Genomic DNA, 18,133 nt, shown 5'->3' with positions numbered 1-18,133 from the left:
ATGCTGAGGATGAAGCGAGGAACTAAAATCCCCGCTCTCATGGGGCTCCTCTACGTACATAAAAAGAATGTCCACTAAGTTATACAGCTGGCACAATTTTAACTTACCTTTGTAATGCCAAGAACAACATCTATGGATGTAACAAAAGGGTTTGATGAGCCAGTTAACTCACATCCAACCACCTCTGGCAAAGTAAGAAAAACTGGCAGACCAAGCATAACTGCTTCTGTTTCGATGCCTCCAACCCCTAAAGTAATAAAGACAGGTATATTAGTATAGTACATTTAAAGATAGTTTAAGTTATCTTTGTAACATCTAAATCTCTAGGTATTTCACGAGCTTGTCTTACACAGTAGCTTACAGAGCTGCCACACTGCTTCTACTGTGGATATGGGACTCAAGTCTTCTCAAAACATTTTTACCTTTATATTAAATTCAGTAAACATTTATTATTTATTAAGCTAAGTACTGTACTATGCTCAAGATATAGGTATGAAAAGAACCCAGTTCCTGCCAAGCTCAAGAAGCTCAGTCTAATGGCAAAGACAAAAAAGTCAATCATTATAACACCTTGTAAAAGACTAAATGCATTCTGCCAGAGGGAATAGCCTATGGAAAGCCATGACATATAAGAGCACAGCCCATTCAGGGAAATAAATGACTAGTTGTAAGATGCGTGTGGGTGAATGCTCAAAGAGGCACTAGGTTGTGAAGGGTCTTTGTATAAAATGCAAAGGAGAATGATATGGGGAGTGACGTCATCATAACGGTGGAGTGAGCTCTTCCCTTAGTCTCTCCCAAGACATAAGGAAAAGGACATCCACAAACCAACAGAGGACATACACACAACACAAGAGCTGTCTGAGAGATCCATGCAGCCAAATGTCTGAAGGTGAAGGTGCCGGACCTCCTGGGAGGCAGTGGAAGGAGGTAAGGGGATCTCCTCTGCCTCACACAGAGCAATGATCTAGGGCAGGACATTACCCAGTGGTGTGCAACTCTGAGAGGAGAAGGGAGAAAGGGCAGCCTTCTGTAGGAATGCCTTCGCTCTTGGAGTTGCCTTCCAGCCTGTAGGAATGTTCCACCCTGAGGAGACTAAGCAATTGAGCGGGGTGTCTTCACCAAGCCAAGCAGCCTAGGAGGGCAAATAGTTGAGTGCAGAGAGGGGTAGCCTGAGATTGTGCATGTGAAAGAGAGCACCCCACTATGTGGTACACAAGCTTGGCCAGTCGGCCAGAGCAGAGGACCCATGCCAGAGCACCTGCGTTTCTATATGTAAAGCAGCAGCGGCCAGCAGGCAAATGCAGACAGGTCCTGTTGGCATAGCTTCCAATGGACAAGCACAGCTGCCAGGGATTGTGGTGGGTTCAGAATACAAAGCTCCTGCCCCACTCCAGTAGCGGCAGGTGGAATCTGTGACCAGATACTACCACTACACAATGGTACAAGTATAGTATAAAGAGGTACGTTAACACTCCAGACCAGATTGAAAATGACAGGAACCCAGAAATCAATCCTGAAGTCACAGAAATGTACAATCTAAATGACAGAGCCTTCAAAATAGTTATCATAAACAAACTCAACAAGTTACAAGAAAACTCAGAAAGGCAGTTCAATGAGCCCAGGAATAAAATTAATGAAGAGAGGAAATTCTTCACATAAGAGATTGAAACTATTAAAAAAACCAATCAGAAATGTCGGAGATGACAAATATTATTGGTGAGATAAAGAAAAATCTAAAGTCCTTAAATAACAGAGCTGATATTACAGAGGACAGAATTAGTAACTTAGAGGATGGAAATACAGAAACGCTTCAGGAGGAAGAGGAGAGAAAACTAAGACTAAAAAGAAATGAAAACATTATCCAAGAAACATCTGAGACAATTAGAAAAAGTAGCTAAGAATTTTAGGTATTCCAGAGTAAGAAGAAAGGGAGAAAGGAGCAGAGAGCTTCTTCAAAGAAATAATAGCTGAGACCTTCTAAAACCTGGGGCAAGAGCCGGAATTACTAGTAAACGAAGCAAAAAAACTCCTAATTACATCAATATAAAAAGACCTTCTCCAAGGCATGTATTAGTAAAACTGGTGAAAGTCAATGACAAAGAAAAAATATTAAGGGCAGCAAGGCAGAAGAAAATAACCCACAAAGGGACCCCTATCAGGCTTTTAGCAATTTCTCAGCAGAAACCTTACAGGCTAGGAGACAGTGGAATGATACATTCAAAATTCTCAAAGATGAAAACTTTCAGGCAAGAATACTCTATCCAGCAAAAGTACTCTTTGGATATGACGGAGAAATAAAAACTCTCCCAGATAAACAAAAGCTGAAGGAGTTCATCACCACAAGACCCTCCTTGTTTACAGGAAATGATCAAGAAGGCCCTCATACCTGAAAAGATAAAGAAAAGTTATACAGGGGCTGGCCCCATGGCTGAGTGGTTAAGTCCGTGTGTTCCACTTTGGTGGCCCAGGGTTCAGATCCTGGGCATAGACCTAGCACTGCTCATCAAGCCATGCTAAGGCGGTGTCCCACATGCCACAACTAGAAGGACTCACAACTAAAAATACACAATTATGTACCGCTGGGCTTTGGGCAGAAAAAGGAAAAAAATAAATTCTTAAAAAAAAGAAAGGGTTTACCAATCTTGAGCAAGGACATAAAGAGACAGGAAAAATCAGGAAGCTACAGCTCTCTATCAGAACAGGTTAGCAAACGCATAATTATAACATTAAAGAGAAGGAAAACATCAAAAATAACTATAATCACTTCATTTTAATCACAAACTCAAAACACAAAATAGAGTAAGTTGTGACAACAATAACTTAGATGAGGAAGAGGAAATGGATGGAACTTGCTTAGACTAAGGAAGTAAGAGGCTATCAGAAAATGGACTATCTCATCTACAAGATCTTTTCCACAAATCTCACAGTAACCACTAAACAAAACATCAGAACAGAGATACAAGTGCTAAATAAAGAGAAAACTGAGAAAATCATCATAGAGAACCACCAAACTGAAGTGGGAGTCAGAAATACATGGGATGAAAAACAAGGGAAATACAGAACAATTGGAAAATAAGTGATAAAATGGCAGTATTAAGCCCTCGTATATGAATAATCACTCTAAAGGTAAAAGGATTGAATTCTCCAATCAAAAGACACAGTGGCTAGATGGATTAAGAAACAAGACCCAACAATATGCTGCCTCCAGGAAACACATCTCAGCTCTAAAGACAAACATAGGCTCAGAGTGAAGGGATAGAAGATGATACTCCAAGCTAATGGCAAACAAAAGAAAACAGGTGTTGCCATACTTAGATCAGACAAAGTAGACTTCAAGATAAAAAAGGCAATGAGAAACAAAGAGGGGCAGTATATAATGATAAAAAGGACACTCCACCAAGAGGACATAATACATGCACCCAGCACAGAAGCACCGAAGTACATAAAGCAACTATTAACAGACCTAAGAGGAGAAATTAACAGCAACGCAATAATAGTAGGTGATCTGGACACCCCACGAACATCAATAGCTAGCTCATCCAGACAGTAAGTCAACAAGGAAATAGTGGAATTAAATGAAAAACTAGACCAGATGGACTTTACATATATGTAGAACATTCCATCTAAAAGCACCAGAGTACACATTCTTCTCAAGTGCACATAGAACATTCTCAAGACAGACCATATATTCAGAAACAAGGCAAGTTTCAATAAATTTAAGAAGACTGAAATCATATCAAGCATCTTTTCCAACCATAATGCTATAAAACTAGAAATCAACTATAAGAAAAAAGCTGGGCAAGTCACAAATATGTGGAGACTAAACAACACGCTAATGAACAACCAAGGGATCATTGAAGAAATTAAAGGAGAAATCAAAAAATATCTGGTGACAAATGGAAATGAAAATACACCATACCAACTCACATGGGATGCAGCAGAAGTGGTCCCAAGAGGGAAATTCATAGTAATATGGGCCCATCTTAACAAACAAGAAAAGTCTCAAATAAGCAATCTTAAACTAGACCTAACAGAACTAGAAAGAGAAAAACAAAGCCCAAAATTAGCAGAAAGAAGGAAATAATAAAAATTGGAGCAGAAATAAATGGAATTGAAACAAACAGTAGAAAGAGTCAATGAAACTAAGAGCTGGTTCTTTGAGAAGATAAATAAAACTGACAAACCCTTAGCCAGACTCACTAAGAAAAAAGGAGAGAAGGTTCAAATAAACAAAATTAGAAATGAAAGGAGAAATAACAACAGATACCACAGAAACACAAAAGATTATGAGAATAGTACGAAAAGCTATATGCCAACAAAATGGACAATCTAGAAGAAGTGGATAAATTCTTAGACTCACACAACCTCCCAAAACTGAACCAAGAAGGAATAGAGAATCTGAAGAGGTCAATCACAAAAGATTGAAACAGTAATAAAAAACCTAAGATATCAAAAACATAAGATCTTTATAGAACATAAAGATTTAATACCTATCCTTCTCAAACTATTCCAAAAAAGTGAAGATGACAGAGCACTTCCTAACACGTTTTACAAGGCTTAACATTACCCTGATCCCAAAGCCAGGCCAGAACAACACAAAGAAGGAAAATTACAGGCCAATATAGCTGATGAGCATAGATGCAAAAATCCTCAAAATATTGGCAAACGAAATACAGTAATACATTAAAAGGATCAATCATACACCATGATCAAGTGGGATTTATACCAGGGACGCAGAGATGGTTCAACACCTGCAAATCAATCAACATGATATACCACGTTAACAAAATGAGGAATAAAAACCACATGGTCATCTCAATAAACGGAGAGAAAGCATTTGACAAGATCCAACATGCATTTATGATAAAAAAAAAAAAAAACCTCAATAAAATTGGTATAGAAGGAAAGTATTGCAACATAATAAAGGCCATATATGACAAACCTACAGTCAACATCATACTTGACAGGAAAATACTGAGAGCCATCCCTCCGAGAATAAGAATAAGACCAGGGTGCCCACTCTTGCCACTCTTATTCAATGTAGTACTGGAGGTTTTGGACAGAGCAATTAGGCAACAAAAACAAATAAAAGGAATGCATTAGGCATTGAAGAAGTGAAACTCTCGCTGTTTGCAGGTGACATGATTTTATATAGAGAAAACCCTAAAGAATCCACTGGAAAATTATCAGAAATAATCAATAACTACAGCAAAGTTGTGGGGTACAAAATCAACTCAAAAAATCAGTTGCATTTCTATACTCTAATAACAAACTAACAGAAAGAGAACTCAAGAAAACAATCCCATTTACAATTGCAACAAAAAGAATAAAATATCCAGAAATAAATTTAACCAAAGAGGTGAAAGACATATAACACTTAAAACTACAAGACATTATTGAAAGAAATCAATGATGACATAAAGAAATGGAATGATACTCCATGCACATGGACTGGAAGAATAAACATAGTTAAAATGTACATAACTACCTAAAGCAATCTACAGATTCAATGCAATCCCAAACAGAATCCCAATGACATTCTTCATGGAAATAGAACAAAGAATCCTAAAATTCATATGGGGCAACAAAAGACCCCAAATTGCTAAAGCAATCCTGAGGAAAAAGAACAAAGCTGGAGGCATAAAAATCCCTGACTTCAAAATATACTAAAAAGTTATAGAAATCAAAACAAGATGGTACTGGTACAAAAAGAGACACACAGATCAATGAAACAGAATGGAAAGCCCAGAAATAAAACCACACATCTATGGACAGCTAATCTTTGACAAAGGAACCAAGAACACACAATAGAGAAAGGAAAGTCTCTTCAATAAATGGTGTTGGGAAAACTGACAGCCACATGCGAAAGAATGAAAGTAGACCATTATCTTTCACCATATACAAAAATTAACTCAAAATGGATTAAAGACTTGAAGGTAAGATGTGAAACCATAAAACTCCTAGAAGAAAATATAGGCAGTACACTCTTTGACATCGGTCTTAGAAGGACCTTTTCAAATACTATGTCTACTCAGGCAAGGGAAACAAAAGAAAAAATAAACAAATGGGACTATATTGGACTAAAGAGCTTCTGCAAGGGACAGGAAACCATGAACAAAACAAAAATACAACCCACCAATGGGGAGAAAATATTTGCAAATCATATATCCAACAAGGGGTTAATCTCCAAAATATATAAAGAACTCACATAACTCAACAACAAAAAAGCAAATAATCCAATCAAAAAATGGACAGAGGATATGAACAGACATTTTTCCAAAGAAGATATACAGATGGCCAAGAGGCACATGAAAAGATGTTCAACATCACTAATCATCAGGAAAACACAAATCAAAACTACACTAAGATATCACTTTACATCTGTTAGAACAGCTATAATCACCAGACAAAAAATAACAAACGTTGGAGAGAATCCAGGGAAAAGGGAACCTTCATACACTGCTGGTGGGAATGCAAACTGGTGCAGCCACCAAAGAAAACAGTATGAAGATTTGTGAAAAAATTAAAAATAGAAAATACCATACAATTCAGCCATCCCACCACTGGGTAGCTATCCAAAGTACTTGAAATCAACAATTCAAAGAGACTTATGCACCCCTATGTTCACTGCAACATTATTCACAAAAGCCAAGACATGGAAGCAACCCAAGTGCCCAACAACTGATGAATGGATAAAGATGATGTGATGTATATATATATATATATATATATATATATATATATATATATACACACAATGGAATAATAGCCATAAAACACAAAATTGTCCCACTTGTAACAACATGGATGGACCCTGAGGGTGTTATGTTAAGCGAAATAAGCCAGACAGAGAAAGACAAACACTGTATGATTTCACTCATATATGGAAGATAAACACATGGACAAAGAGAACACATTAGTAGTAACCAGAGGGAAAGGGGATTTGGGCGTGGGCATAAGGGGTAAAGGGGCACATACATATGGTGACTGATAAATAATAACGTACAACCGAAATTTCACAATGTCATAAACTGTTATGACGTCGATAAAATAAAATTTTTAAAAATGCAAAGAAATTTGGAGAAGTCAGGAGAAGATACTGAAGGAGTTTAAACAAGGGAGTAACCACAACACCTTCAGAAACATCATCATCATCACTCTAATCACTCCACAAATGGTAGTACTGTGCCAGGTATGGTGCAAATTTCTTCTCATAAATTCTGTCTTATATGACACTGTCCACAAATACTTGAGTTAAGATTTACTTTTATTGCTACTAGTATCGATGAAAAAACACCCTCAGAGGCTAAAAAACCTGTTATTTATGTTCTTTTATAGTGTTCCTGACATCTTCTCCCCAAAAGAACTAAATATATTTAGTCATTTACTTACCCCACCCCAGAATCCCCAAACCATTCACCATGGTTATATGAGAATCTGTGCCAACGACACTGTCTGGGAAGAGGAGGTTCTTTTCTTCAAAAACCACTCTCGACAAATATTCTAAGTTTACTTGATGAGCCATTCCAGTTCCAGGAGGGATTACAGCCACATTCTTAAAAACTCTTGAACTCCACTATATTTTGTTTAAATTTAAGAAATCCAAGTGTTAGTACATTACATGAATTTGTGCTCACAATAAAGATATAAGTAAATATTGACACTAAAAATATTTTACCAATGTTCAATATGGTCAGTTTATAGCATATACTTAAAAACAAATATGCAGATACTAAACCTAAACATACCCATTTTTCAGATTATTAAAACAAAATTAAGTCAAAGGAAAATGTTCCAATAGTCCAGATAAACAGTAGTTATCAACTATGTTCCAGCAGTTCTCAAGTATAAGGCCGTCCAAGCTCACTTGAACTAAAGCCACTGTTTTTATCTTTTTTTATACACTGGGGTTTCCAGTAAGATTTTTTTTTAAAAAAAGAGTTAATCACTCGTTGGTTTTTTTTGTGAGGAAGACTGGCCTTGAGCTAACATCAGCTACCAGTCTCCTCCCTTTTGCTTGAGGAAGGTTGTCCTGAGCTAACATCCCTGCCAATCTTCCTTTACTTGGGATGTGGGACACCACTACAGCATGGCTTCATGAGCAGTGTGTAGGCCCATGCCTGGGATCTGAACTTGCAAACCCTGGGCCACAAAAGCGGAGCGTGTGAACTTAACCACTATGCAACCAGGCCAGCCTCTCTGATAACATTTTATCTGAAGGAACAAAAAAAGATTCTACTGCTATAAAGTATTTTAAAACTATTAGTCTAAAGATATAAAAACTGTACCTATCAATACTTTATAAATTTCAACATAAAAATTTCCCGCAAATCATTTATACCTTGAAAAATTGAAGCCTCTCTCGATTTCTGCCAAATTCTACTTCTTGATTTTTTAACACTGTTTCAGGCCTAAAAGGAAGAAGAGTTGGCATTAAATGTATGTATTACAGACGTGCCTTGTTTCTAAGTCTTCACTCGTACACACATACATACAAACATATTTTTAAAATTCTTGGAACAGGAATTTACTAGACTTCTCACAATCAGTTATTTTCTTTTCAACAAGGAAGTTCCTCTTTAAGTTATACACTAGAAAGCTATTGCAAGGACTTATTATTTTACTGGGTATATTAAAGCCACGTCCACACCCATGTCCCAAACTGTACTTGACATCCATGACTGTGAGATTTGGCTAAAATCATATGAAAAATAACATGGTAAGCTTTGTTGGATTTTCCACTGCAAAGAAAAAGGAAGGTAGCAGCTCGTTCAACAATAAGTATGTACATTTCCACCCACTTGGCTCTTGTGCCAGTTAAACTAGGAGATGGAAGTTGATTATCAATATGTAGCAATGACAAAAACAGTTCAACATCATTTTATAGTTTAAAAAGAGCTTCGGGAAAAAATCTTGTATTTATCTCACCCAAAATGGAAGGTTCTATTTTATGTATAAGTAGCAGTTTACTTTATAGGGATTATAAACATATTTGACATGCATTATTTAAACAAAGAGATAAAAACAATTCACCTCTAAGCAGTAAACATAGTACCATTTTCAGGAAGCTATTTTTATCTAATGGATATTTAAAAAAAATTCTTTCTAATAGCTTTAAGTTGTTTATGTCACCTGTCAGCTGGTGATTAAGTGCTGACTAGAACAACAATATAACAAATTATACATGTTCTCCAGGGTCCACAATAATTACTGTTGTTTAACTATATATATATTTTTTAAACAAAGATTACTCTAACAATTCAATGCTGAGCGATCATTTGAAACCATAGCATATCTTAATGAGATGTTTCTCAGGACCGCAGGGAACACAACTTTCTAGAGCCGCTCCAATTATTTCACCTTTCCATAGCACATATGGCTACAAAGTGCCATTTATTAGCTCATAACCCAACCTCAAATTAGGCAGTGATTTTAAGTGCCAAACGTATGCTCTCAACTTTCTACTCCTCAGTTTCTTGTTTGAGTCTATAATTAATACTCCATTGATGCAGTGAATCACACAAAAGAGAGTTATTATTTTCATACAGCCAGGGACAATATAACCCATATTAATATTTTGTAATTTAGAGTCAAAATTGAATGGAAATGTTACACCAGATTGAATTTTTAGAAATAAAAATGTATCATCTTAGCACTTCATACTCTGCCAGTTGTAAAAAGACAACCAAGAAAATCAATAATTTTTTAATCAATAAATCCTCCTTTTCAGGAAATTAATTTCTGTATAAGTAGAGATGTTAATCTCAAAAGTCAGGATGCCCCTAACAATCAGGACAACTAGGTAGCAGGGATAAGAGTGATCACGTGAAATTGTCATATATATATATTATTTTGGCGAGGACTGGCCCTGAGCTAACATCTGTGACAATCTTCCTCTATTTTGTATGTGGGATGCCACCACAGAATGGCTTGATGACTAGTGAAGGTCCACACCTGGGATCCAAAACCATGAACCCCAAGCCACTGAAGCAGAGTGCGCAAACTTCACCAGTAGGACACTGGGCCAGCCCTAAAACTGTCATAGTTTGATGGCAAAGAACCAACGGACTATACTAAATTGAAACACATGAAGCCACTACAACCTGAGGCTTTATAGAAATATTGAGCCAAAAACTTTAGAACTAGACAGAACTTGAAAGATTCAGTTTGGGGACAAATGAATTAATGTTTTATCTGGCACTTGGGATGACCTGTGGATATTATTTTTAGATATTCTAATAATCTTAAATGTGTTAAATTTTTTTAAACTTTAAAAAGTTTAAGCCATTTTTTACTAAATTAAAAAGAATTTTTTTTACAGCTTATTAACAATGGGATAAACAATATAGCTCTCTTAAAAATAATAAGACTTAGGAAACTTTATACCATATAAAAATTCAAGTCATAGAATTTTCTTATTTTGAAAAATTATCTATTAGGAGATTGAACCAACTCCCAAAAATAGGATCTTTTCTAGGCAGGTTTACTACTACCATACAGGCAATCACTTATCTAAGAGGGCTCATTAAGTTTGTGACATATGTAATATACAGTTCTTAATGCAATAAGAAAAAGTAAGAAATCTCCTCATAGGGGGAAAAAAGCTAAAAATATAAATAGGGAATTCACAAAATAAATATGAATCAATAATGAACATGTGAATGGCACAAATTCCCTAAAATAAAAAATTCACAGTTCAAGATGAGATCCCATTTTCCTGCCACATTAGTTAAAAAAATTAAATACATTTACAGAAATATCTTAAGGTTTTCTTCCTAAGGAACAGAAATAAATAATGATATTTAGAGACTAGCATTTTACTTAACTTTGTTTTACTTTTACTTTACTTAACAATAGGAAATACACATACAAATGTAATCTAGCATAGTAAGTAGGAAGGCAATATAATAGGAATCAGGAGGGTAAGGAGAATAAATATGATGTCCTTAACTGAAAAATAATCTGGCATTAATAAATATTTTTAAAAAAAATCTCATACTCAGGCACTGGTTGCAAATGAAAAGGACACAGAATGGGTGTATTCTCAATCTGCGAAGAAAATTTTCCTGAGTTTCGGCTTAGTTCTCCAGAATCACACGATCCTCGGCAGGCAGTCTGGCCTCTGCAGGGAAGCTTTCTAGGCTGCGCTTTAAGTGGAGAGAGCTTTCCTGCTTTCTGCAAGTCACCACCTCCAGGATTTGGAGCATTCTGTATTGCACTATCATTCCAAGAAAGGAAACAAAATAAAACCATTTAAAAGTGACAGAAATTTAGCTCTTCAAAAAACGCACACTAGTAATAATATCTGGAAGTAACTGTTATTCGAAGGTTAATATATAATTTAACTCAGATTTCAAAAGCAAATTTCAGATTACCTAAAAAACTGAAACAGGTAATTGAAATTTATAGAGATGAAAACATAATTCTAAGTGCCCAATAAAATCATTTTTATACACTTTATAACAATTTAAATAACTTTTATCAAGTACCAAAATAGATTTTTTTTCATCTAACAATCTAAAAGAAGCTCAGAGCCATAGTTTTAATCTGGAGGGCAAAAGCTCTCATGGGATCTAATACAGTCACGCGTCACTTAACAATGGGAGGATACGTTCAGAGAAATGTGTCATTAGGCGATTTCATCATTGTGCAAACATCATAGAGTATACTTGCACAAACCTAGATAGTATAGCTTACCACACAACTAGGTTATATTTAACCTAATGGGACCACCATGATATATGCGGTCTGTCATTGACCAAAAACATTGTTATGTGTTACGTGACTGTACCACTACTCCAGCAAATGTAAAATAAAGCTGGTGCATGACAACAAAATCATGACGTCTCTAGTTTGACATTGGTCAAAGGGACCTTTTAAGAAATTTATTTCAGTGTAAGGAAAATACACCTTTAGGAAATTCAGTGTTTTCATTCACCAATTAATTAAAGACATTTGTGGCTCACGTTTTTATATTCTCTTTATATTCCCTCTGTTTTTAACTCATGTTAAAAAACAAAAAGGAAATAAATGAAGACTGAATTCAGATATTAACTCCAAAATACAGGTTTTAGGCTTATACATTTCTATCAGAAATGGCAGCAGAAACATACAAATGAACTTTTTATCAGTTTTTCTTTTTATATAGTATATATATTTAGTATGCTTTACTCTGACATAAACTGTCTCTGCTCTCTTTCTTCTGTATCATACACTTCCAGTGAGTTGGCTGTCAGTTAACTTGCATGGTCATCTTCATAAATATCTATATTAAAGTACCATTTATTGAAGTCAATTTGTAAAGAATGGTCAACCGTGAGATCTGTAGGACAGGCAGGATGGACTTTCTTAGGATCCCCTCCAAGAGTTTTCACTGCCTCCCTCATAGCAGCAAAATCCACCATTGCCGGTATTCCACTAAAAAATAAAAAATGATCAAATTGTAGCTCTAACTGTTCTCTTATATACTCTCAAATGACTAATATGCATTTACTCATATTTTTTTTCTGAAGACTACATCGTGTTCACCAACGATTTTTGTATTTTAAAAATATCTCATTTTAGTTTGTATTCATGTTTGACAATGCACTTGGTTATCCAAAGTTAGATGTATCCTGGTTTAATGAAAATTAATATTAAATATCATTTGAGAACTTGAGTGCTCAGGGGTAGATGTGCCAAAAATAACACAAAAGATCATTTTTAGAGGTATAACATAACTTCAAGGGAACTGCCTATGGAATTCTTTCTCCTGCCTTCAAATTTATGATACCCTGTCTCCCTTTTCTCTAGCTCTAGCCCCTTCCCTCCCAGTGCCTTCCTGCTACTAAATATATATAAAAATAGATATATTTATATTTATTTATATATATTTATATTTTACATATAAATATAAATTTTATTATTTATAAATTTTTTTTTTAAAGATTGGCACCTGAGTTAACAACTGTTGCCAATCTTTTTTTTTTTTTCTGCTTGATCTCCCCAAACCCGCCCTGTACACAGTTGTATATCTTAGTTGCACATCCTTCTAGTTGTGGGATGTGGGAGCCCACCTCAATGTGGCCTGACGAGCGGTGCCATGTCTGCGCCCAGGATCCAAACCCTGGGCTGCCGCAGCGGCATGTCCGAACTCAACCACTCGGCCACGGAGCCAGCCCCTATTATTTATAAATTTATATTATTATATAGATATATTTATATATCTATATAAATAGATAGATGGATCGATATCTCCAGCCAACTAAATATATATAAATAGATATATAAATATATTTTAGACATATATATTTAGATATATGTATCTATTTATATAGATATATATTACATATATATCTATATAAATAGATAGATAGATGGACAGATAGATATCTCCAGCCAACTGTATAACAAGCATTTACCAAATGCCTTCAATGTGCGAGACACCAACGGCACAAGGCCAAAGAGACAGTTCCTGCTCTCAAGGAATTTGCAGGAGATAAAGCAGCAATCACAGCATATTACCATAAGTACTATAAGAGCAGCATACATAGGGTACATAAAGCAGTGACATACAAAAAAGATTTGGATAGGTGGGTGAAGATGTTCTTATTTGTCTAGCTAACACTTATGCCTCTTTCAAAACTGAGCTAAAGATTAACTCTTCCAATAAATAATCCCTGGATGCCCAGATAAGGCAAAGTCTTTCAGGCTATGGTAAAGCATTTGGATTTCATTCTAAGTGTCATGAAAGCCAACTGGTATATGGGGAAATGATATAACTTTGATTAACATTTTTTTAACCAAGTTACTTCATCTATGTGAAAAGACTACAGACTGCAAGTGTGGAAGCAGGGATACCAATTAAGAGACTATTATAGTTGTAGCCCAGGTAAGAGAGAATGGGTCTAGAACCAGGATGATAGTAGTAGGGGATGATAAAAAGTATTTGGACTCAAGATATATTCAAAGGTAAAGCTCACAGACCTTGCTGATAGACCGGATTATGTGTAAAGGAAAGAGAGGAATCAAGGTTAACATCTAGATTTTTGCCCTAAACAAACGGGAGACTATACTGCCATCTACTATGATGGAAAAAGACTTGAAAAGGAATAGGTGAGGCGGGCTGGGCAATCAAGTTTTGGATAAGTTCAGTTTGAAAAACCTATTAGAGCTAGGTGGAGATGACAAATAGGCAGTTAAGAAAAAGTAGTTTTTGGGGCTGGCCCAGTGGCACAGCAGTTAAGTGCACACGTTCTGCTTCGGCGGCCCAGGGTTCACTGGTTCAGATCCCCAGTGCGGACATGGCACCACTTGACAAGCCATGCTGTGGTAGGCGTCCCACGTATAAAGCACGGGAAGATGGGCACAGATGTTAGCTCATGGCCAGTCTTCCTCAGCGAAAAGAGGAGGACTAGCAGCAGATGTTAGCTCAGGGCTAACCTTCCTCAAAAAAAAAAAAGAAAAAGAAAAAGTACAACAACAAACATTTTTTGAATAAATAATACAACAAACAAGTTTTTGAATAAATGGTACAACAAACAAGGGTCTAATTTTTAACAAATTGCTTTGGTTCTGAAAGGGCTATTTTCTAAAATTTATAAACTAATCTTCAAAATTAAAAAACAACAGAGCCAACCATCGGGGAGTCTGAATTTTAAAAAGGGAACGCTGAAAATTCACTCATAAAAAAATAAACCCATCACTCACGTAAAATCTTGAAGAAGAACACGGGCAGGGAAAAAGGGCACTTCGACATTGCTTTGTTTGGTTTTCCAGTCTAAAATGTTCATAACCTTTTCCTTTGTCATTAAAAAGCCATCACAATTTCTCACAGCAGCTTCCAACAGGACCCGTATTGAGTAAGGCAGAACATCTGATACAAGAGAAAATATTACTATTAATAATAGAATAATCCACTCTATATTGTAAAAATTACAATAGTGTAAGTCAGATAAGACACAGAAGCATTGTTTTCTCAATTAAAAAAAATTTTCAGTCTAGTAAACACAGAGTAAAATATCATTCATGTTAAAACTAGGCCTTGTACAAATTTGACTTTTCTATATTTAAGCCAAGGTCCTGAAAAAGGAGAGAGAAAATCTTCACCAAGAGCTGTACTGATTTGGGCATATGAGACTGACAAAATACTTAATATTCAGAGAAGACAGAGAAAACTTGCAAAGCACAGAAAATCAGAATTAAATACAATAATGAAGACATCTATTTCTTTTATCACAAAAAATAGTTGAACTGTGTAAAAGTTTAAAATAAATTTAAAAGATTTCCATCAAAAATGGTTGAGGTTTGAAAGTAAATCAGGGTGTTTAGGTGAGTAAAATTCATTTCATGAAAACTGTCATTCACTCGATTATTATTAGTTTAAGAAAACTATAGAGAAATAGATTTTAACATTTAAAAATTTTCAATCATATTAAATTGCCACACCAGATTTTGCTACATACAAGTGTTTCCTTAGGACTTAAAGGGAAGACTGAATCAGTATGGGACTGGTTGAATAAATCATGGTAATCCAGGAGGCCAGCCCCACGGCCAAGGGCTTGAGTTTGCACGCTTGGCTTCCGCAGCCCAGGGTTTCCGCGGTTCAGATTCAGGGCACAGACACGGCACCACTCATCAGGCCATGCTGAGGTGGCGTCCCACATAGCACAAACATAAAGACCTACAACTAGAATACACAACTATGTACTGGGGGGCTTTGGGGAGAAGAAGCAGGGAAAAAAAAAAGAAGATTAGCACAGATGTTAGCCCAGGGCCAATCTTTAAAAAAAAAAAAAGGTAATCTACACAATCCATACTATGCAGCTGCTTAAAGGAATGAAGATCTCTAAAAGCTGATCTCCAGAATATATCATTAAGAGAAAAATGCAGTGCAACATAATGTTCATAGTATACTACCTCTGCAGTAAAAAACGGAGTAAAAAAATGTATAATACATACTATATATTAAATATAATTTAAATATTAATAAATATTAAATATATAATTAAAATATTATATATTAATAATTAATATATACATTTTCTCCCAGAAAGAATATTGAAGGATAAACTGAAAATCTTAGTATATATTCCACACTGTATTTTGGCGGTACGCCTTAGTTGGATATATACTAAGGACAAAAGATCCACAAAGAAAACATATCACATTTAGGCATTAATACTGATATTCTAACTTTGAAAGTATCATATATATAAGAAGAAGAATGGAAAAAGTAACTGTTGTTACTATGATTGGAAACCAAGATTTTCCATAGTAATAATGTACAAGTATAAATCAGAGTAGCTAAATTAAAAAAAAAAACCACATTTCAGTTGGAATCATGGGTACAAACTCATGATTTATTTTTATCTATCTTAAAAATATGTATTTCCTAGCTCTGTTCAGTGAGAATGCCTAAAACAATGATAATCCAATAGCAATGAACCCCTAACAACTCAGTTTGTTGTTTCCAAATACTATTTCTCATTTTAAAAAAAACAGAGTTCCTTGGAGAAATGGCTGGTTCCATGTTTAGGAAAGGATATGTACAAAATGAGCCTGGCACACTTTGCGTCAGAAACCAAAAAAATTATCAAAGACTAATGGGCACACTAATGGATCAATCTGAGCATCAAAATGAATGATGACTGTAATTCACTGAAACATATCAAATACAGAAATAGCCCTTAGCTCATAATGACTCTTTAAAAAAAAACCCTTCACCGATCGCCAATGGGAGGTGCTAGAGCAACTCATTACCCTGAAAACTGACAAATAAAGAGGGAAAAAAAAAATCAATCATTAAGGATTTCCTGATTTCAAGTAACCAATTAGTTAAGAAGTGAAAGTTCCTCATTAAAGAAGAATTACAGCTAATAAACATAGAAGGAATGATATAATTAGAAAAATCACCAAAGTACACCTACTGAAATAATGGATCTAGACAATGATCATAAGTGGATAGTAAAATCATTAGGTGATGTGAATAGGGAACTTATAACGGATGGATCAAGCAGATAACAACTATACCCACTTAGCATCACCAAAAGTGGGACATTATTTGCCTACTGATGAAACAGGAAATACAAGCAACCAACTACAAAGTGTCCTTGAAAAAATACATACATACATAAATAAACCTGAATCTAATCAAATGTCTAGCCGCAACTTCCAGTTAACAGGAAATATGGGGGCTAGTGCAACAGTAAAATGAAATCATGAACAAGCAATCAGCCAAATGGACAATGTGGTACATTATGCAGAATAAAGAACCCAGTTTCTTCAATACAAAAGTGCCATGAAGAAAAGAGAGAGGAGAGATATCACACATTCTTGAAAGAGACTTAAGATATATAACATCCGAATGCTATGTGCGGATCCTGTTTGGATATTATGTGAACAAACCAACTGTAGAAATATATTTTTGAGACAACCAGACAAAACTGAATATGGACTGGGTTTTGGGTCATATTAAGGAATTACTATTAATTTTATTAGACATAATAAAGGCATTGAGATTATGGTTCTTTTCTTTCAAGTCCTTTCCCACATCAAAGACGCATACTGCAGCATATTTACAGGTTAAAAAAAAAGTGGAATATTTGAAACAAAAGCCTGGTGGGGCCAGCCTGGTGGCATAGTGGTTAAGTTTGTGTGCTCTGCTTCCACAGTCCAGGGTTCGCAGGTTTGGATCCCAGGCGCAGATATACACAGTGCTCATCAAGCAATGCTGTGGCAGCATTCCACATACAAAACAGAGGAAGACTGGCACAGATGTTAGCTCAGTGACAATCTTCCTCAAGCAAAAAGAGGAAGATTGGCAACAGATGTTAGCTCATGGCCCATCTTCCTCAGCCCAAAAAAAAAAAGAAAGAAGACTGGCAAAATAATTGGCTGACAAATATATGGTAGGTTATTATACTATTCTCTCCCTACTTTTACGCTTGAAAATTTTAACACACAAATTAAAGATTAACAAAGTTGTAAGTAAAGAGGATAAAGAACTACATAACCAGAAATACTAGATTCAAAGTCTGTATGTGCTGTTCACTACAGGTACGTTCTTTGCAAAGTGACTGAAGATGATGCCTTTTCTCTCTTAAAATAGGAATGCCAGCTACCTAACAGAGACGTGAAGAGTATCTTACCT

The 18,133-nt window shown here is 35.6% G+C and overlaps 1 protein-coding gene across 5 annotated transcripts in view; it reads right to left on the bottom strand.

The window, feature by feature from the left end:
- The window catches only part of IREB2 (iron responsive element binding protein 2), a 57,031-nt gene that overhangs the window by 22,993 nt on the left and 15,905 nt on the right, over positions 1-18,133 (bottom strand). For 4 of the 5 annotated variants that reach the window (XR_011498206.1, XR_011498207.1, XM_070497514.1 and 1 more), the window contains exons 3-8: positions 14,692-14,857; positions 12,283-12,420; positions 11,003-11,221; positions 8,345-8,414; positions 7,396-7,579; positions 108-247 (exon numbers count right to left, since the gene is read on the bottom strand). Coding sequence is in view for 3 of the 5 variants with exons in the window: in XM_070497514.1 (XP_070353615.1) it covers positions 108-247; positions 7,396-7,579; positions 8,345-8,414; positions 11,003-11,221; positions 12,283-12,420; positions 14,692-14,857 (917 nt within the window). In the remaining 2 variants the exon portion in view is untranslated. The remainder of the gene's footprint in view (positions 1-107; positions 248-7,395; positions 7,580-8,344; positions 8,415-11,002; positions 11,222-12,282; positions 12,421-14,691; positions 14,858-18,133) is intronic. The other variant, XM_014856430.3, reaches the window with a different exon arrangement.

This window comes from Equus asinus, chromosome 2 (assembly GCF_041296235.1).
Source record: "Equus asinus isolate D_3611 breed Donkey chromosome 2, EquAss-T2T_v2, whole genome shotgun sequence".
In the NCBI taxonomy this organism is placed as follows: domain Eukaryota; kingdom Metazoa; phylum Chordata; class Mammalia; order Perissodactyla; family Equidae; genus Equus; species Equus asinus.
This window is presented reverse-complemented; position numbering and strand designations above follow the sequence as displayed.